We start from the raw sequence: 22,097 nt of genomic DNA, 5'->3' as shown, positions 1-22,097 counted from the left end.
GCAGTGTTTCAAATGGTGACAATCAATGAAACCTGAGTATGACCAGGCACCCCATTTACTTTCTCATGTTCCTGTTTGAAGAGCCAAATAAATTGTTTGTGTAGTGGGAAATTGCTCTGCTCTGTCACCTGAGGGACAGTTAGTAAGCATGAAATTAATGACACATTTGATACTAAAACTTGATTTACAGCAACCTTTGTTCCAAAACAAACCTTAATAAACAATAAACAGTCCAAGGTCAATTATTGGAAAATTTAAATAGATATAATGAGCACGTAGTCCCTCACCTGCCTCCTTTAATAATGTGTAAATATACAGTTTGTTTTCATGTTTGTTGTAATAAATATTTTTTTTGATGGGTTTGGCTTTTAATGTCACGTCATATGCTTTGTGTTTTTTTGCGACAAAAAAGACAGATAATTCCTGAATCATAAATTTGTGTACAGAAGGAATAGTCATCATACACATGCTTTTAGTTTTTGTTTCCAGGTTTTACCACTAGGAGAAAGTAATAAAGAGATGTTACCTCTTCATCCTCCGTCTCTCCTGTCAACAAAGGCATCTTCACTTACAGAGCGGTGATGTTATAGCACATGGGTCAAGCAGGTTAAAGACAACACGTGAAGCAAGTTACAGCTCTGATGTCTTTTTGACTGTTAAAACACAACTTTCCTTCTGTCGTGGTTGATATGCGTAAACAATGCATATCAACATATTATATTATTTTATTTTGTGTGTATAGTTTATTCGATTTGGTCTCTGTAGAGTGTGTGACGCTGCAACTATAACAACAAATTTCCCCTTAGGGATTAATAAAGTACATATCTATCTATCTATCTATCTATCTATCTATCTATCTATCTATCTATCTATCTATCTATCTATCTATCTATCTATCTATCAACCATGATGGGATATATGCCTTTTTGTAAAGACCTCAGGTACAGCACAGATGTACGTATGTCTGATCTTCTGGCTCATGACAGACAGCATGGCGCCTATATCAGCACGCAAGCACTGATAGTAGGACAGGTCATAGGTCAAGATGAAAGCTAACACAGACTGATGGACATTCTCACATATGAATCTGTTATTAGACAATGATCCGTGGGCGCAGTTCACCTGCTGCGGGTCACTCACGGTCCTTTCAGCAACATATTGAAGTTAAGTGGAAGAAGTTAAAAACTACCCCTGAAGTATTGCATTTTGTTGATGCTGTATTTAAAAGGAGGCTGTCTCGATTCCTCTCCAAAGTTTCCTGCCACAGTATGTTCACACTACAGTATTTGTAGAATGAATAGCAGTGGCAATGTACTGCACAAAACGTAAATCCAGTGGTGCGAGGTATATCATAGCTGTACGACTCATCTCGATCACGCTGTGATTTACAGTGTCCACAGCAGTATGTCTTTCTTCTGATGAGTGGAAACAGGCTGGCCTATGTGAGCTAATGTTCTGTATGCGGTTGACAAGAGAGCCAAGCACATAAAGTACAGTGTATGTCAGTCAGTGAAATGTAAACTTCATTCTGCACCCATAACATCAAACCACTTAGTTTTATGGGATTATATCATGTTATACAACTTCTTTCAACATCAGAGCGTCCTCCTAATTAGGCTAAATGTCCAAAACCTCGTGCCATCTCATGTGGAAAGAGAACTACTGAGCTATACTTTCTGTGATGCCCGGGGTATTTTTTAAGAGGGCGTAAATGCTCAATCTTCAGAAGAGTGGGATTAACAACCTATATATTGTTTAGATTATACCCAGTTTGGGATATGGTTGCCATTGGCTTCAGTGGAGAATAAAGGATTAGGTTATTTCTCTTTCATTTTAAGGATTCAGTCATGAAGATATGAGAACAGAGTAGCTTCAAGGAAATGGTTTTATTATGCAGAACCCACTTTTGTCCTCCGGTAACGTTGAGTCACCGCAGCCTCCCTGAGCTTCTGTGATGTTGAGGACCCTCAACCCTTATCACATCGCTGTGACGTCTTGCTTGACCCCTTTCTGGTCTTCGAGAGCGCTACATCCAGTGTGCTTGTATTAAGGTTTCACTGTTAGGATGGCTTCACCGAGAGGTCCAAAGAGGATAGGAGGTTGTGTAACGACTGATGCCACTCAGTGTTCCTTAAATCAAAAATAGTTATTTTCTTTACATAAATCTTCACTATAGTGAAGTGACCCTTGAATGATCAGCCAAACTTGGTCATGTTACTTGAAGTATAACAAGAGTGAAGGTTTTTATTTGCAAAATAAAGCTTGCCTCACATCGGCCTAAACATGTTTCTGAGCAGGCTTTGTGCGCCCTCTGCTGACAGTTTATGGGCCGTTCACTTTAGCTTTGTGTGCAAGTCAAACACACTACAGATGAAATCAAAGTGAGAGATTTATGTTTATTTTTAACTTCAGTTGCAGCTTTTATGCCTTGTTTATCAAATTGCCTTTTGTGACATGCTGAATGTTATTAATGATGTGTTTCTCATGTTTCTGTCGAAAATGAATTACATTTTTGTTTTAATGTCCCATTTCAGACGAAAGAAACAATATTTGATACAAAGATGCATTTTTAAATTAAGAATGATTATAGCTTCACTCTTGTGGGTCCAAAACACGTTTTTTTCCGCAGTAGTTGGTAACATGTAACATGTGTAGCTGTTTGTGTTTATGTTACTCTCTTTTGTCTCAAGCTCATAATGCTCCTTCACTCCTTGGTTAAGTGGTTGTTGTATGCTGGAGGCACATTGGCAGCGTCACTATGAGTGTACACCTCAGTGCCAGTCCGTGGTGGCAGCGAGCAAGCCACTTGAATAGACCTGTGTGATACACAGACATCAGTGTCTGGCGGCAATACGTTTACATTTCATGGAAACAGGGGAGACCCACTAAAAACTGAACTGAACCGATTTATTATTTTGATGGTATGACAGAGTTGGACTATTCTAATGCAGGCTCAAAACCATATAGATAGTTTTGTGAGTGCTCACATGTTAACATGTCTGAGGGGGAGTTTATTGGTGAAGCTCTTTGCTCAATTTGCTGGTCTTGAGTTCAGGCCATCGCCTGAACGAGGAGGAGAAGCTGCAGCAGACCATGATGAGCACAAGAGGTGAATAACAAACTAAACTTATTGTCAATGCTATAGAGCTCAATGTGAATGTGGAACTTCATAATGTCTTGATTATGACACTACAAGTGCAGTGCAGTTCAAAAGTTTGACACACTTATTTTAAGATAGATCATTCAGCAAGTATTTTCTTGCTAGTGTAAACTGCAGCAGTGGCTCCTACTGGACATAGTCCCTGTCCTGTTTTCCTCCCTCTCCTAGCAGTGTTCCTCGCACCGTCCAACATCTGCCAGGCCACACTTCACAGGGGGAGGCAGGATCAGCAGGAGCTCCCAAACCTCCCCCGCTGCTCACAGGTTGCTTTTTCTGGCAGCAGATGGACCTGTAGACACAGATGTCGAACCATCTTAGGACTCTTCAAACCTGGATAGTCTGCGAGACAGAAGTAAGAGGACACATTTAGGAAGAAAGCATACAATTCAATGAAAAGGCTGTGCACTTATGAAAAGTGTTATCTGGGAATTGTTGGCATTAACAATGACTGTAAGAAAGGCAAGACTTGAATGAGATTCAGTGATGAGGTTTAATTGTACTCTACTATGCTGTACTATACTCTTTATGTGCTCAAGATTTCCCGAAGAATGTAAATTGTTATTTTTAAATAAAGAAATAATTTATTTTCAACCCAAACCAATAATTTGTATTGAAAAGGGAAAAATGAAGATCCAGGCTCTTTTCTGACAAACTTTTGGAAAAAAGTTCAGGGTAATTTTAGCTTTAGTTAATAAAATCTGGTGAAATCAGTTGTATGGATAACCGGTGAAAAATAGTTCTTTGGTTACCCTGATAAGAATTAAATAAAATTACATTGAATGCAAAACCAAGATTGGAAATCCCAGAATTTTCTGAGATAGATTTGTTTGTGTACTTTTATGTAATGGAAAATCTTTCGCAGCATTGACACTCAGAATAGGTAAGTGTCCTTGTCTCCCTATAGGTGCTGTGGTATTTTTATTCTTTTTTGACAGTAAAGGAAAAGTAAAATTGTGGCGGTTGAAAAGATGTTTGAATAAAAGATTATGATGGCTATCTTTCCAGAGCTGTGGGGCAGAGTTGAATAAATTCGGGCCTCCAGCCTGCCTCTTCTGTTGCTGCCTCAGGTAAATGGGCCATTAAGATCAGCTGCCTGCCAAAGACCTCATCACATCCTGTTATTATTACAGAATTCTCTCTGAAGTCTGACCACTCAGACTAAACTACAGACGAAAAAGGTCAAGAAAATAAACTAATACAGGACAGAACACCAGAAGAAAGAAATGATTTGTCTGGTGCAATGGAGGATGGCAAGTGGGCAGAACATAAATTACAATCCACAGTCACCGTTTCACAGACTGACTGGATTGATGGGAACAAGAAGAATATGGTTTTGAAGGCAAGCTTAACAAATAGTTCATAGTAATATAAAGTTACATTGGGAAACACAAAAGGCCACAACTCACTATTTGTTCTACCAAGGACGATACGTTAGACTGTAACAAGAGATAAAGAGCGTCTTGCCGCGCTGCCCCACATACATGGCGTTTTAAACAACGCATCAACATGAACTAACACATGTGAAACCCTGTGTCGGTTGCTATAATATTATCCTGCAATGACAGAATAAAAAGTTCTTTATGTATTTGGTCTCCAAAGTATCCTGTCATCGATCTAAAAACTGCAACACTCACAGTCACAGATGTGTTGTGTGCATTCCACCAGCAGGAGGAGTTGCTGCTTCATGGACTCAAACACGTCTCCCACACAGTCTTCTTTGTGTTGTCTGACTCCGAGGTGAGACCAGAGCTGGGAACTGAGAGCAACAAAGCATTATGGGAGTTCACGGTGCATACTGCAAGGTGGGATTGAACCTTTGTGACGGTGTGTGAGTGTGTATGTGTGGAGGGAGATTAATGGGGGGGTGAGAAAGGTGATCATGCTGATAGGTGTGTGAGTGCATTGGCACTCAGAAAGCTGTGAAGGTTGACGCAAGACAAGGCAGGAGGTTTTGTGCATGGATTAGTGTTGAAAAAGACAGGATGGAGATCAGATGATGACCAGCTTGAAAAAAAGAAAACACCAAAGGACCATGCTGTAGTGGCTCATATGCCAATTGTCAAATGTATTTCTATGCATGTCTTTTACATATAAAAGCATGTATCTGGTTGCTATTATGCATTTGAAGGTAATTGAACATTGGCACACAATCCCAGACGTAGTGGTGCAATTAAATGGGCTATGATTAGATAGAGTCCCTTGGCAATTTTGTCATTTCTAAGAAGTAACTGAATCCAGCCTACAGCTAGCACCTCCACAGATTTTAATGACTGCCTGACCGAAATATACCCTACATCTCTGTCTCTGGCCCTCATCTACATGATTTCCAGAAATAGTAAAGAGATCCTTTGGCTGATATGTATGGGAAATATGTCTATAAAGTGTCAGTTTCTTTCACAGAACTTGCATCTGAGATGAAAAACAAGGGCATGTTATTTATTGCACACTGGCCACAGCAGAGTCCACTGTCTGTCCCTTGACTCTGTGACTGTTGTTGCAGTCTCTCTCATTCAGAACAGCTGGAGATTAAAGAGAGGAAACAACCATCAGAGAAAGTTCTTCTTCAGACTTCACCAGACTTCAGACACAGAAGTGTCAGTTAAAGCCAACATCAGCCACTCCAAATGTTGACTGTACTTCGTGAATACGGTAGACAATTAGAGACAAGATGTCATACCTTTTTCATGCTCCTTCAGGTTGGAGATTCAAGTGAAGGTTGGTGGTCATATGGTGTCATTAAATAGCGCTTCTCTTTAATGTGAAATGATTGTGGAGCTTATGCAATGAGATATGATGTTTAAGAAAAGTATACTTAAAAAAAGCACTTAAACTTAAAGAAATCACAATTTAATCTGTGTTTTATTCTGTATATTGCGCATACAGATACTGGGACAAGAGAGAAACACATTTTGACCAGAAATTGTATTTACTTTTGATTGAATTAAAAGCTTTTCTGATGCACCCTTCAATGTTTGACGTACATCAAAACAAAGTTGTAGAAAGTGATGTTTTAATCCTGTTGTCTGGACCTATCTCTAATTAATTGATCTTGATTTGATATTCTGATGTGTACAGCAGTTTCTTACATGTGCCGCTGACAATATACATGTGGGTGTGGATGCTTGACGGTGTGGCTTATGTTTAGTAAAAACGATGTCATCACGTGTTGATAACCCCTCTGTGAGAGTCATTAGAAACAGAGCAATCTGAATGACCTCCGTCTGATTCCAATATGGTTCTACAAAGTCAGACCAGGACTGAGTGTCAGAGTAATCAGTCATCAGAGCTGTCCTCTCAGCAACCAATCAGGGCCGTATTAATCAAACGAGAGGAGGAGCAGGAGGCTCCCTCTGTGCTTCAGTGACATGGCCTGCATGACAATGCCACAAATACATCTTCTGTGGAACATCAGGAGCAACCATTTTAAGGGAGCGTGCTCTTAGTCTTGTTTCATGCTTTACTTTTGTGTTTCTGCCACAGCTGTTCTCCTGCCTTAACTTGAAAGTGATATTTCTGCATATAATGCAAACCAGGCAAAAATAATCAAGTAAACATTTAAACTAGTAGCCCTGGCCTTCACTTCAGATGTGCAACATCTTTCGTAAAACTGCAGGGCAAATATTTGTGTATGCTCAGCCATGTTAATAATGTATGTGTTGAGACTGTCCATGGCTTGTCTGATTACATCTCTTTCTCCTTGTTTATGTGGGCGAGTCAATGGTAGATATGGTCTTCGGGGAACAAACTGCACATAAACACACGCACACACACAGTAATGAATACTGGCACACTCATTGTTGCTATGAAAGACACCTCTTAAACCACTCTTGATCACCTTGTTTCTTTTAAATCCAAATTGGAAATTGAAACAATTGATCCAGGTTCTTGTGGTTTAATTACATTTTGAAAATGTAGCACTGAAGTGCGTCGTGTTCAAACAAGAAAATAAATCTGCATAATGTGCAGACTCACATACATATAGCTTTGAAATCATATTAACAGAGTACTGCTTATACAAATGCGTTGGTTGCCCATAAGACTTGTTGAGGCGCGAAATTGCTGGAATTACCCTTTTAATATTTGTCAGAAGAAGAAAATGATATATGTTGCATATTGTGTACTTAAGGAGGTCTTCATATTGACCACTCACTCTGCACTCTTCAACGCAAGTTTCGTCCAGACAGGGTCTGCCGTCTGGAACGCATGGCTCAATCAACTACTCACATGGGAAAGTCTGACCCTACAATAACGCCTCACCATTGGTCCTCTGGGTCCTCTGTCATTATGTTATTTTTTACAGGGCCATCAGGTTGCTTTTCCACCGCTCTAGAGGAAGTTTCTTCTAAGATATGTCTCACAATGTGTGATGACTTACAACTTGAACAAACACCTTTAAAAAAATAAAATAAATCTCAACATCATGTTCTGTATGGTCAGTCACAAAGACGTTGTTGCAATATGTTGGTGGATATTAACAATGAATGCAACTTAGCTGAAAATGGAACGCTCCTTCTGAAGAAACCCTTGCAAGAAGCCCTTGCAGCCATCACAGCACGACAATGTTTACCTGTGGATTTGTCTGAACCTGTGGAACACTGAGTTCTACCTCCATCAGGCCGTGACAGTGATGAGGTGAGTGCTGACACTGGCTGCTCTGTCAATTAAAAGATACTAGACACTAAAAAAGATAGTGAAAATGCCTGTGGAAAAAGTTTGTGTAGGAGACAAGTAATAAACATTAACATTAACATTAAGGGAGTGGGATTCTCTATGACCTTTAAGACATGGGTACCTTTTATTTGGTTGCTAATGAATAAGTAAATACCTCTGAGTCTAATCTAATAAGGCCCAAACACATCTGAGACAGATCACATAGCGGAGAGAACATCAGCTTTGTTAGGAGCAGACAGGCACCTTGACAGAGACAATCATTCATGATCCCTTTCATCAACGAAGGCACATAATGAATAGTATTCCACCTCTGCGGACTGAAATAACCTTGTATATGAACAGAACTTTGCAGCATAGTGTTGATTTGAATTTACGTCTGTTCAGGAATCAGCTGGGCAGTGATTCATAGATCTGACAGGAGCAGTGGTGATGATAATAAAAGCAGGGTTATAGGTAGAGATATCACTGCTCCATGTGGCTGCCAATGCCATGGGCCACGGAGGAGCACGGCTATATTACTCAAGGGAAAGAGGAAACTCCCCATTTAATTAAAGCAGTTAGAGGTCAGCAGCAAGCCAAAGTCCACTACTCTCCTCTGGCTAATTTTTCATTGGGCACTCATTGGGAATTCATTTTCCTTCCATGTTGCTCTAAATTGCAACCTACCAGTGTTTGATTGCTGCAGGATTGTCTCTTAAAAGCACTGACCGTCAAATACACATTCATGGCGGAGCATCAGTGTTCCTACGCTGATGCTCACACTGTACAGACCCCGGGCTATAATGTATGTAAATTGCATATTTAGTTTGGGGAGATGAAGCAGCTAGGGATTACAACTTAACAAGGAAAAAGCTTTCTGTGGTCAAAGATCAGTTAGATTGAATTAAGAGATTAGAATACATTTGCCTTCCAGTTATCTGGATTTGAAGAGCAGCCTGTTGGTAAAGCTTCTTCATTTAAAGTGACAAGAAAAGGGGCCTGATTCAACTTAACTGAGCCTGAGTTATAATGATGACAGAGGATAAGATTATGAGGGAAATTTGATCAGAATTGAATGCAGCCAGCTAAAATTATTTATTATTGGAATTATTTCTTAAGCATGAAGTTCAGAGACAGGTATACAAAACTCTGTGTGAAGACCAAAAATAACGTTAACAAAGACATGCGATTTACATACACAATATATTTATGACGAGTTCATTTCATGAGGGAGATAAATATCATCAACAAAAGTTTGAGACATCCAAAGGCTGCATGCTGGGATGTCTTATTTATTTTTATGCTATAAATTCTTACCCTCGACGATCAATATGACACAGAAGATCAATATAGCACTAACAAGCACAGTAGACTTTTGATAAGAGTACGGACGATGCCTGTTTAACATTAACTTTAGTTTTAAGGAAAGTAATATTGTACAATGTGATATTTGCCAACATGCTGTTTTTTTGTTTTTTTTACAGTCTCCGATGTGCTGATGAAGAGTATGTTACTTTCATGATGGAGAGGAACTTTTGACCTTTGCTCATAAGTAGCATATCATTGTGTCTTTAGTATTCTTGATCCTTGAGTCCTACAGTGGTATACCTCTTTGAGTCAGATAACACAATTTAAAGGAGTTCAATCACTCCTTTAACTCCAGGAAAATCATTATGGCTAAGCAAAACTGGGCTGCATTATTTAATGTGCCATGTTACATTTCAGAAATGCCAGACATAAAACATAGATAACTCACCACGGTGCATTCATTATTATTATTATTATTATTATTGAGTAAGTTGTTATTCATTGTCTTTGGTGAATAGAGCACGTTGTGTTAAGATTCAAGAAACATATGTGATGGTTCATTTCATGATGCAAGTTTACATGTTTACTTTCTGTGTAATAATCTTGTGTTAAACTTTTATCAATACATCTATTTCAATCAATCTTTTTTTTTTCACATTTTGCTTATTAAAATGACCAACTCAATACGTCAGAGGCCATTATGACTTTGAATAGGAAGACATGACAGAAATACATTGTGTTCTAGGTCTTAGGAATATGAGATATTGGGACAGAGTTTTGAAAAAGTGAAAGACAGGGATAAAGGTGATCGTGGTCTTACATTTTTTTTTTTTTACAAATTATAACAAATTATATGTCAGACCACATATGAGCTTTCGCAGCTCTGATATCCATCATACTTTGGTGTAATAGGATTTCCTGGGTGAGTAGCACTCCTTCCCTGAATGTCACGCTAGGCCGCAGGTCAGATCTCCCCTGGCAGTGGCTCGCGCACTCAAGCTTTGTTTAGGTGATTGATGGATCATCAAAACCTCAAAGAGGCATAGTGACTGCAGAATGGGCTTCTGTGCTCTGTGAAATATCAGGAAAGGGTTAAAAATTAACCATGAATATCGATTGTCTGGCTTGTGAATCACTGTATAGTACTGAACTGTATAGTTTATGGCACACAAGTGAAACTCCTTTTAAATTCTTAACAATTTGTTTTAATTGAATATTATATAAACCAATTACAAAAAACCCTGTTAATTCCATCCATTTATTTTAATCGATTCCCTGGATCAGGAAACAAGTCATACAGATGAACGTCATTCAGGACAAATAACGAGACAGGATTTCATTTGTCCGCTAGGGGGAGAGAGAGTACAACATATCTGGTCAAACCAGCCTTACTTTGAATCTGTGCAAGAGACAAAGCTGAATAAAGCACTGCAACAATAATGTAGTTGCAAATGTAGTAAAACACTTTCACAGGTGTTATCTACTTGATATTTATTTGTGTGTTCAGCATGGGCTTTTTGCCTGTATACTAAACTTCAAACCAAAAGTATCAGCATCCATACATCTTTTTGTTTTAAATGAATGTAAACCTTTACGTAATATTTATTGATGCATTTTGAACTAATCAAACATATTACAGATGTGTTGCCACAATCATAATTATTGGTACGAAAATTAAACATTGTCAATGTATTACAATCCATAGCCCTACATTTGGCTAAAACACCTGCCTTTTGATTTATTTGATTCAAGTTATATAACCCACTTGTATTAACTATACTTTTCTTATTGAAAAATCAAACATTGCAGTGTGTGTGAGCAGCAATGTTAGCTTTCTTGCATTCATCACATAATGTGGGTTTAGAAGATAGAAGTAGGTACACAAAATGACGAGGACATTCATAAACTGAACAAAATCTATTGTCTAGTAATTTATCACACGAAAAAAATGTAATTCAGTTTTTTCTCAGGGTGTTTCCTCTGCCTTGACATATTGTCTGCCTGGCAAACTGAGCTCTGACCAGTTCCAAGTGTGACCCACACTCACATAAATTATTTATGCTTTTCCAGAATTACAATGGAAATGAAAAACAGTAGTGCTGCATGACAGATGCAGGTTAGAAAACATTAAATTAATGGAAATATCTGCTCTTTTAATAAGAGCATTTTCTGTGGCACATCTCTCCAGTCCAAACAAGGTCTGACACATTTGTCTCAGGGAATGTGATTAATAAAGTTAAATCTAAAATCTTCACCTGAATACCTATGCAATGATAAACCCTCAAAGATTGATGCCATGTACAGTACAAAAAAGTGAAGCCTTTGGAGTTTTATTCAAAAAGGGAGGGATAGTAAAACAAAGCAGCAAAAATTGGTCATAAAAGCATGGTAAGCGCATGATTTAGTGGGGCGATAAAGAGTGGAAAGGTGGCCATTCATCATGGAGGCTAGATCACCAGGAGAGGGCCTGTCATGGAAGGTCTGGGAGGCATTTTGAGAGAGAGAGAGAGACAGAGAGAGAGAGAGAGAGAGAGAGAGAGAGAGAGAGAGAGAGAGAGAAGAGAGAGAGAGAGAGAGAGAGAGAGAGAGAGAGCTGTTTATTCCAATGTCTTTTCCAGATGGGCACATACAGTACAGACCTCAGATATGTAACGAGTGCTTTGTCTTTGCCGCTTTGCAACTCTATTGTCACAGCAGCGATGTTGTTAACTGCAAAGTAGGAATCAAGAAGGCTTAGAGCTGCAGAACCATGATGGCAATGGAAGAGGCTTCATTGCACATTTTTATTGCCTCTCAAAGAGCTTCCACCATCGCAACGGCTGGGCCGGCTGTTTTCAGCTTGTGGTGCTAACGCCGCTAACAGAGCAAACTACACTAAAGTGCTGAAAGAGCTAACAGTGTTTACCTCAAGACGACATTAACAGCTATAACTGCTTCATGAGGTCAGTGCAGACTTAGTCAGTGAAGCACGCTCACATGCACAAACATACTCCAAAAGCATGCACAACCTACTTGGAAATGTCAACAAAGCAGGCAGAGGCTTGGATTACACTTGGAACACACAGAAGAAGAGTGGCTTCATAAAAAAGTTGTTTGCTGCTGTATTGATATAGCATGTAAAACTCCATGAAGTATTAATATTGCTTGTCAACACCTGTGTTGCCTTACTAAAAGTGTTTATATGAATATTTTGCGGGTTGCATTTTTTTTTTCTAAATTCTTCTCTTAAATGCACTTTTAAAAAAAATTATTCTATCAGATCATTTAAGATATAAATTTATTCAGAGCATTCAATTCCAATATATTTTTTATAGCCATGTTCAACAACATCCTTATTGTTAACTTTCTAAAGAAAAGCAAAACCTCACTTCCGGCTGTCATCTTTGGCTTAATTGAAACTCCAGCAAATTTGCAAAGAAGTTCAACATCTGCATTATTGAGCAGCTGACCTAACACCTCTTTATGCTGTAACGTAAGCCTTTGGGGAATCTGAAAATGGCTTCAAAACAGTGGTAAGCATTGTCAAATGTCCCATTTTTTTTTTCTTCACAGTTTTGCTTTCAACAACATTTTCAGAAAATGGATGCGTGACGTGAACTAGCTAATGCCAACACTTGTTATATGTCTTAATGTAATTGGTCGGAAGTAAAAATAACACGTTGTTTTTAAGAGATTGAAGGCCACAAATAGAAGCCATGCTACAACAGAGCATGATGCTAATAGCCTACTAGGTAAACCCCAACAGGTGGAGCAGGTATGACGCAATTAAGCTAGCAGCTAACCTCCGGGTGAGACCTCCAAATTTGTCTGAAGAGGTAGAAAACCTCATCACAGGTGGTCATAAACACAACACCAGTTAGATGACACTTCCTGTTGTATTTTAATAAATTAGGCAATTTAATTTGAAAACACTCAGTACTCTGTAGAGCTATATTCAGTCAATTATGTCCAGTCAGTGTGCTGCGTGGAAGGAGTCAATGTTTTCAGAAACCTTTGAAGGACACCTAAAGATCAGTTTGGAAGAGCATGATACAGGCAACAGATGAGGTGGATGCTTGCTGTGCGCCTCCATAACTAAACAACTGCTCCATCATATTCATCACACAAGATAACTGTACATCAATGTAAAGCATGTCCTAACATATTGTTTGCATATACATATATTCATTGACTACTGTGTTAATATGGCCAACTAGTACCTGGAGTGGAGTAGGGGTTGCTGCTTTGACTATATAAGCAGTGAGATAATAAACAATTGTGGACCACGTAAGTATTGTCATGAATGAGAGGATTGCCAGACAAACAACTAGTGATTTCAGAAAGTCACTGAGCCTGTCCATGAAATAGTCCAACAACATAACCCCTTGTAAAGTCACATAATTTACACACTTCAGTTTCAGTATGGATTAAACAAAATAAAAAAGATAGGATGTTAGGAAAAGTCACACTAGCCACTTCCCCCTTTTAACTGGCTGTTGGCTGTGGCTTTATTACAGATATTGGAGTAATATTGATCTTCTCAGTGAATTCTCTTCAAGAAACCGAATCCGCATATTCCCCGAAATGACAAACTATTCCTTTAACTGATGCCCCCATAACACACAGAATAGCTGTGTGTAGCCTTGCTGAAAGATTGTTTCTTTAAAATTGTGTATTTATAGTTTTAGGGTGTTGTAGATCATCGTATCATTATAAGTAATATATAGCACAAGTGCAGCTTGTTATGAATACAAATCTCACAAGCTTTTTGACACTTTTTAAATTGTGATGAAACAAGCTGGTGACATTAAAGCACAGTGTTTTAGTCTTGTAGCGCTCAAAATCAGAGCTGTTACAGTGATTATGCCCTCACATATTATCCTTTAAAGTCTCAAGGTCATGGTGTCACAATGACCTTGAGTGCTGTCGATTTAAATAAGTTGAGATGTGTGGGTTATACAAAGCACTGCTCACATAATTTAAAGAAGGACTCAAGTGGAGAACCCCTAATGCCGGTTTCTCTTGTCAGAATTAATAAAGCAAATCTTTGTATGGCCTTCTCAAGATGCCTCCATATGCCACCCATCTGTTTAAAGGACCTTTTTTGGTTATGTAAACAGGATACCCAACATCCTAAAAAGTACTGAGGCTTTGTGTGTCAGGGTTAATAATAGTTTGAAGCTGTATCTTCACATGTTTGCTGTTTGTAATTTGTCAGCGGAGAAAATGTGATTTGATTATTGAACTTTGAATAAATCTTTCATTTTCTTCCTGCTTATATATATGTTTTCTTCCATTTAAGGTCTGAGTGTGTCAACACAACAAATAACAAAAAATATTTAAGACAATGTTAAGAAAAACTCCTTTTTCCCAAGGTACTCTGTGAGGTTTTTTAATTAAAACCACTTGTTCCCAAACATGTGCTTAATGTTTCCCATTACTCACGTTTGAAGGATTGCAGACGGCACCAATGAAAGTCAAAGATTAAATGGAAACTGCAGATGTGCAAACAATGTGGCTCGTTTTATACCTATCACAGCTCTTTTATTGATATTGAGAAAATAACTGGCATTGACAAGTTTCCTTAAGTCCACTTACAATTAAACATGACATTCTTCGGCTGAAGAAAAATCTGGAAGCGGTTTCTTGGTTGTGTGTCAGCAGGGGAGCTCTTCAAGGAAGATTTAAGAGTTTCTGATTCTTTTCAATAACATTATCAGCACTGTCCAATAAAACTTGAAACCGGCTTTTACTTATCTATGTATTTCATGTATAGTTTTGTATTTTTTTGTATTATAATGGGATTTGACAGCATTTTCCATTGTTACCATTTGAAAGATTTTAAGTTGAAACTAAATGTACACAAAATGAGTCACCACGATCATACAGGCAGGTGGTTACTACACAGCATCTTTATATCCTCTGGCCCGTAAATAACTTTCATATGTGATGCCACCACTCTAATAATCAGGTTTATTGTGTTGTATCTTGTGTGCATACATAGTGGATTGTTGGTAACCCTCGATCCAGGGTTAGTACCACGGACACCTGAGCCTTGTAGTTTCCTCCTCTAATATCTCAGGACCGAAATAGGCAGACTGAATAGCCTCTGCCTCTTGTTCCTCTACTACTTGTGCCCTCTCATCAAATATCATATCCACACTTGCAGTGTAGGTGTTCTTGAAAAGTGTGCTGTGATAAGGTGTTGCATGTCTTCAGATATGTGGTCCTCTATTGATCTTTTAGGGATGTTTCTTTTTTTAAACCTACCACCAACAGTATGATTCCACATTTAAAATACAGTGAAGAATATTATTCAACTAAAGCTGGAAATAAAACAATCTTTTGTATGGTTGTGTTTTGTTGAGGGACTGTAAAAGAAGTGAGGGATAAAAGAGCAGTTAATTTTTATCCTGCATCTAACTCCAGAGTAGGGGAAGGCCATGATCAGTAATGAGTTTGGCCGTTGGCCCAGTATGATTATTAAGAATTGCTACTGATAATAACACACTGTATGAATTATATCATGGCATTTGTAATCACATCTTCGCTTTCCCGGCTCTCTTTCTGTTTGTGAATTAGCACCCTGTCAGCTCTCCTGCAGATCTTCAGAGAGGGAAGGAAAGAGAGAGAAAAAAGAAGAGAAATGACTGTGCAAAGGTTTCAAAACTAGGTATGCAAGTAATTCTTTTTTTGCTTTTCAAGATTCTGGCATATTTATGGGGCATTACTGTTGGAGCGGGCCATGTAATGGTATTTGCAGAAAGCACACATTGTTCACATCAAGCTTACAAAAGCTGAGGGCACAGCCATGTGATTGTGACCTCGTAGCTAAAGGGCCATGCTGTGTGAGGCAAATGGGATCCAACATTTGTGAGAGCTCCACACAATTATTAATAGATCCACATTATGAAAATAAAAAATAAAATGTAGGAACATTACTTGTCCTAAAGCTTTGTGTTGAGCAGCCGAATGCACCCACACAAAGCTTTACTGAAGAGGCATGATATGAAGCATTTGCTTAGTCTATCAAAACACTTGCTCAGTAAGAGCAGAAGGAGAATCGACCTTAGTTAGTTGTGTCTAAGAATGATCAAAAATGTAACTGTGATCCCTGCTGGGCTCCCTGAAGATGTTTTACACACGGCTGTGAATATGGCATACTGCCTGCATCATCACATTATCTTGAATCTTATTATCCTCAGTACTCAGTCAATAGTGTTGTAGTGTTTTTCTTCCTGCAGGATTCAAGCACATTAATACTGAGGATCAAATATTTGATCTTGGCAAAAAAACAATACCATTTTAAATATCGAAATCTTAAATATTGTTTAAAGAAATAAATAAGTGTCACATTGGAATTACTATCTGTTCAAATGATCCCATGCGATGTGTGTGAATGCTCAGATGGAAGGCTAGGGGCCTGTATTGTCCTGCTGACTATAGAAGTGTAACCTAACCACTGCCTCTTGGGGCTTAGTCAGACGACTATATGGTGTGCTTTTACTCCGCTCGGCCAAATGTGAAATAAATAAAAAGAAATGAAAATGGCTGCTCTCTTGGCTGTACCCTTGGTCCCTTGCTCTTTGTTAAAACTATATCTCTGCTGCTCCATTGCCCCCAGCTACATTAAATCCCATTAAATTCACCTTCATTAAAGCAGTCCTCTCTACTCCTTGCAGCAGCCCTGGTGTGGGCCTCTCAAGGACAGAGCAGTAATGAGGGTGGACTGGATTTAACCTTGAAGAGTACAGGTTTTCATTTCCAAATCAATAACTTATGCTTCAAAACTGCCACTAGATCCAGCCCATAATTTTCAAGCATTAATTGTGTGGATTATGTCTCGCCAGCAGTGAGAAGGTATTTAACTTTAAGCTGCAGTGTAGATATTGCATTCATCATTATTTTGTTTCCCTTTTTTTCTAATAGGAATTGACAGCTTGCACATTTTCTGTATTAGGGACTTTGTGTGCCTGTAAACACTTTGCTGCACAGATGGGATGACTTAGGGAGATTGTATTTCAAAGATTTTGTCTTATAGAGTATAAGTAATTAGGCTGTACAGTGAAACCAAGCAGAGGGCAGATGGCTGGAATTTCTACTTCTCCTAAATTTAGTATTGAAGCACATTGGCATCTTTGTAGTCGAAAAATGTCTTACCTTCTCCACGTTTTAGGGGGACGTTATCTGGGGTGGGGTTCGCCGTAATTGTCATATGATTGTATGGAAAGCATTAACTTGTCCTGCGGTGATAATTTCTGCCCGACATGTTCGTAATATGAAATATTGGATCTTTTCATAAAATGGGGAGGGCTGAGGCTGTGGTGATCACTGGAGCTTAATTTTTTAATCAACTTCTCTCTTAAATGAAGCTTTATTAAATTACAAAGCTCACACAGTGGGAGTAGGACACATGCAAAGATGGCCCAGTGTAAAAAAAAAGAGCTTTGTGGGATAATTAAATAAAATTAATAAAAAAAATCCTTCGCAAGCACCGGAGAGAATGGGAAGGAGAGGAGACCCGGTAGCCATTTTCATGCTCTGCTTTTCTTTAATTTTTCTCATTAGGGTCTCAGGAAATTTACCACGTGAAATTATGAAAAGAAGAAAGGGATACAATGTCTACAAGATATTGATGGATAGTAAATGGAGACACAATTACATTTTTTCACGTTCAAACTCATAGTAATGAAATGTCTCATTGTTGGTGCTCTGCCAACAGAAAGGTGGTCTGATTACATAAGCCTTGGCAGATTATTTTGAGTTCAAAGGTCCACAGCTGACTCAAACCAACAGCACAGTATTTTATAATCGTCTGGTTATAGTGCAGTTGAGAGTAGTGTGCAACCTCATGCAGCAACGTGTTAAATACTCATTTATCCCGGTTAGCTGTAAATGACATTTTCAAGAGTCTTATAATTATTAATAGTTTCTAAAGAAGTCCCACATCCTGCCATGGGCTATCCAATAATATGTTGTCTGTATTGAGATTGAGGGGAAAATATATTCAGTCTCCTTTTTTTAAGAGGCAGATATACCTTATAATTGTCCTTAAAGTAGTTTATATACTGATAAAACACCTGAAAGTACTCTTAGCTAGCCTTTTTAATGCACCTTTTTGAGCTGTATCTTCCTACGAGTTCCTTCTTTATCTGTGTGGAGTTTGGCCATGACTCTCTAAATTTGAAGAGGTGATATATTTCCTTCAACACTGTAACAACATCTTCAGACTTGCACTCACTGGAGTATATTTTCCAACTGTGTTGAGTGATGATTTGTTGGATACATCTTGTGTACGTCTCGTGCTGCAATGCATGCTTGGCTAGACTTGAGCCCTTTCTACCCAGTGTATAGAAATATGGAGTTAACAACACACTTATATTGGCAAGAATGCATCCAAAATGAATGGAATTTTTATGAATAAAAGAGTGTAGTATCCGCAGCCGATTTCCAACAGACACTCAACTTGTTTTTTAAAGCTTTTACCTTCCGCATAAAGTTGTCACGTTGTGCATTTCACTATTGGTTTTCAACTGTGCATTTAATCCAAAATGTCAAAACTGGTATGTGGCCAGGAAACCCAGTGAACTTAGCAATGCTTTTAAAGAAAACACAAAAACACTTTTGGTGCACACAGTGCACCCAGTTCACTCATCCTTCCATAACATGATATCTGATGTCAGTTACAAAATCTCCTGCTGGACTTCAAAGCTGAAAATACGGTAAACTCATATTTCAGCACCTAATATTGGGCTCATACTTGCCGTAGAGCGTGTAGTTGGGCTAATTCAGTTAGCCCAAACCTCTTCCAGCTAAGGCTCTGAAGTTTTACACTCATACTCGGTATGTTGTGAAATTACAAACACTTTTATGTCTGTCTGTCTATCAAACTTTATAATGCTCTGATTTCTACCCCACTGGCAGTGTCTTTTAATTAGATTATACTGGAGGAATAACCAGAGTTCAGAATGCCAATTTGTGTCCCAGACGGTGTAAAATTTGCTGTTACACTGCCGCCAAACAGAGCCGGTGAGAGCAGACGAGGTCCTCAGGCAAAGAGCAGCTGACTGCTCCTGAAGAGTTTCTCTCTTTCCCTCTCTTTTACCTATCTCCTCTCTCTTTCCAGTCAGAAATTAGAGGCACAAAAGGATAAATAAACATATTATTCAACTGTCCAACAATCAAAGTAAAACAGCAAAGTTTTCATAAATGCAAAGTCTCCATCTCCAGGGTAAGACTTAGAGAAGTGTGATGTTGGCAAGCAATGAAAGCATGTGTAGTGTATGTGCTGTGTATTGAAACGGACATTGTGTGTTCGCTTGGTCGTTATACTGATTTATGACCGAGCAAGAGGTCAACCAAGTGTCTTCAGCGGAGCTTATTCCACCCAATATTTTTTGGGGATGATATACTTTTAAAAAAAAGTAATATGCTTTTAACAATCAGGCCTTTTTATACATTGTGTTTGTAATATATAATGTAGATTGAAAATACTTACCCTATGTTTTAAAGAACATAGCCAGTGAACAGCTGCAGGTAATTAGAGCTGGCCCAGGAATGTCCAGGGAGTCAAAGTAAACATGGACGGTTTCCACAATCAACAACATTTACAAATGCTGAAGAAGGAAGCTACTGAATTTGTGAAAAATGTGCAGTGGGAATGGAAAGCATAGAAGCATGAAGTCAGCAGATGTTGAAAATTAAATACATGCGGCATGTGGCTAACAGGGCTGTGGGCTTATTCTTCTGATGGTAGACCCAGGAGTTCTCGTGGGCTGGAGGACAGCTGTTTCTGATTAATACTTACAGGTTTACATTCAGCCAGCCATAGCTAAGATTTTTTTGATGGATTTCCTTCAGGGGAAACTGACTTTAGTTTTGTTGCATATCTATGGGATGTTATTATTTGCAACAGTACACATATCAAATCGTATTCCTTTAAATTGCCAGGATTCATGAGTTTGCAATAGAGTACAATCGGGTGATTGACTTTAAATGGTTGGATGAAACCAAACTCTTTAAGACTTGTGGCCCCAGAGAGCTTGTGTAGTTTCAGGCAAAGCCCTGAAACATTTTAGTCTAAGTGCGAACTGCTTCTGCTTGAAATGGATGAAACGACTTCTAGATGATCGGCAGGAATAACTCAGCTGGCTCTGAGGTCATACACAAAAACAGCACTATGTCGATTTCTTCCTCTTCTGTGGAGTAAACAAACCAACAAGTTATGGAACAGTCCTTAAGAGGTCAGCCTTGAGAAAGGTGTTGCTCCAGAATAAGTAACTGATCAATATTTCACAATACAACTTGGTCCTTTCTATGGCCCGCAGACATATAATGGATTTGCATTTGTAGGATCAAAGAACTTGACATGGAATAATTTTGTTCTTTGGCAGTTTGTTTGGTGAAATCTGACAGTAGTTTTCTATCTTTACTTTGCCATAGTGCAAGACATTGACTAGACTTTCCTCTTTTCTATTTTAGCCTCTTAAAATTCAACTTATTCTATTTATATTTCTGGGCTTTCGACCAAGTACAGCAATGGCGTCGCTAAGAGTTGGAGTTACCAAATGAAATTCATTGCATTGTGTTAAGTCTGTCTCTGTGTGGGATCCATTAACTCAATATTAGCACACTGGCAGGGCAGACGAGTGGGGCTCTTCCCTCACCAGCTTCCTTTAAAACAACCATACTCTGTTTATTTGAAATAGCTGCCTGACATTTTACAGTCAGGCACTCTGCCTCTCATGGCTCTTTGGCTGTTGCAACAGAAACATGTCAGTAGTGTTTGAACTGTAGTGTCATAAATGATTTTCACTAATCCGTATAGATATTCATTCTTACTCATGAAGCAATTTGTGACTTTTGGCTGGAGAGTATAAGTTTTATTATTCAAAGCCAGTCACAACTTTACAGAAAAGAAGTTTAACGTTTGCTTTTTGTTTAGCCCCACAGCTTGGAGAAAGAAAAGAGGGTTCTTTCACAAGGAGAGAAAGCATTTTATTAACAAAAAACACACAGCAAAACACATTTCACTGTCAATTTCTCAAATTGTCACTAACGTGCATGGGTTATGCTTTACAGAATTTTGTTTTTCTCTCATAAGAACTATTTATGTGACATGTTCCTGGAACTAATCAAAGAAAATAGTCTTTATGTGTCAGCAGGGAAAAAAATGTGAGAATAAATTAAATCTGAACCATGTATACCATTAGTACTGTTTGCACTATTTAATTAGAATTTTTTAAATGACTAGTCTTTGTATTTTCTGATTTTGAAGTTGCATGTGCCAATAAGTGGAAGTGATTAAATACTTGCATGTATGTTTCAGGCTTCTGTCCTTCACCCATTCTAGTTTATTATTACCTAATCGCCACCGTCAGCTCCCATCAGGGTTTAAAATGAATGTTGCCAGCTGTTTACCCACTCTCATTAATTCTCTCCTATTCTGACTTCTTCTTTTTCTCTCATTTCCACATCCAGTGGCCTCATGGTGGTGGTCAAGCTCCTTGAGTGGTGAGTTTTTTAAAGGAGACCCAAAATGTGAACTCAGCCAACAAGTTCTTGAAATTCTCTAAAATTGTGGTAAAAAAGTCCAGCACACTACAGCACCAGATGAAGGGGAGAAATTTGTGTAGTGTCTTATTTGATAGAGTTATAGCATAGATTTTACTTTGCAAAGACAGGGCTAGATGTGTCAGATAAGATAGTGCATATTCACCACAACTGCTCCCCTGTGGATTTAGTCACGGGGAAATATACATTATGTATCTCATGTTGAATCCTGTATAATGCGGTATGGTTGGGGAAATGGTCAAATCTCAATTTAAAGAAGTTATGTTTTTTTGTGGCTAGGGGGGTGTTGGACAAAGTTGAAGCCCTCCTTCTCCCCAGAGGTGGACTAGAATCATTAGTTTTAGTTTTTGAAGTGTTTGGCCTTTTGATGTTCCTATGTTCTCTTTAGGCAGCCCGGCCTGAAGGGTATTTAATATCACCCCTACAA

General features: G+C 38.6%; 1 protein-coding gene across 1 annotated transcript in view; it reads right to left on the bottom strand.

Moving 5' to 3' along the window:
- Positions 1-2,704: 2,704 nt before the first annotated feature.
- Positions 2,705-22,097, bottom strand: part of LOC137784692 (uncharacterized) — a 58,358-nt gene continuing 38,965 nt past the window's right edge. The window contains 5 exon segments of the mRNA XM_068575555.1: positions 2,705-2,841; positions 3,344-3,499; positions 4,795-4,889; positions 4,891-4,916; positions 7,666-7,814. Coding sequence (XP_068431656.1) covers positions 2,705-2,841; positions 3,344-3,499; positions 4,795-4,889; positions 4,891-4,916; positions 7,666-7,814 — 563 coding nt within the window.

Source organism: Clinocottus analis, unplaced genomic scaffold (assembly GCF_023055335.1).
Source record: "Clinocottus analis isolate CAN_PGR_092001 unplaced genomic scaffold, fCliAna1.0.p SCAF_1, whole genome shotgun sequence".
Classification (NCBI taxonomy): Eukaryota; Metazoa; Chordata; class Actinopteri; order Perciformes; family Cottidae; genus Clinocottus; species Clinocottus analis.
The sequence above is the reverse complement of the archived record's forward strand: the minus strand, read 5'-3'. Positions and strand labels throughout refer to the sequence as shown.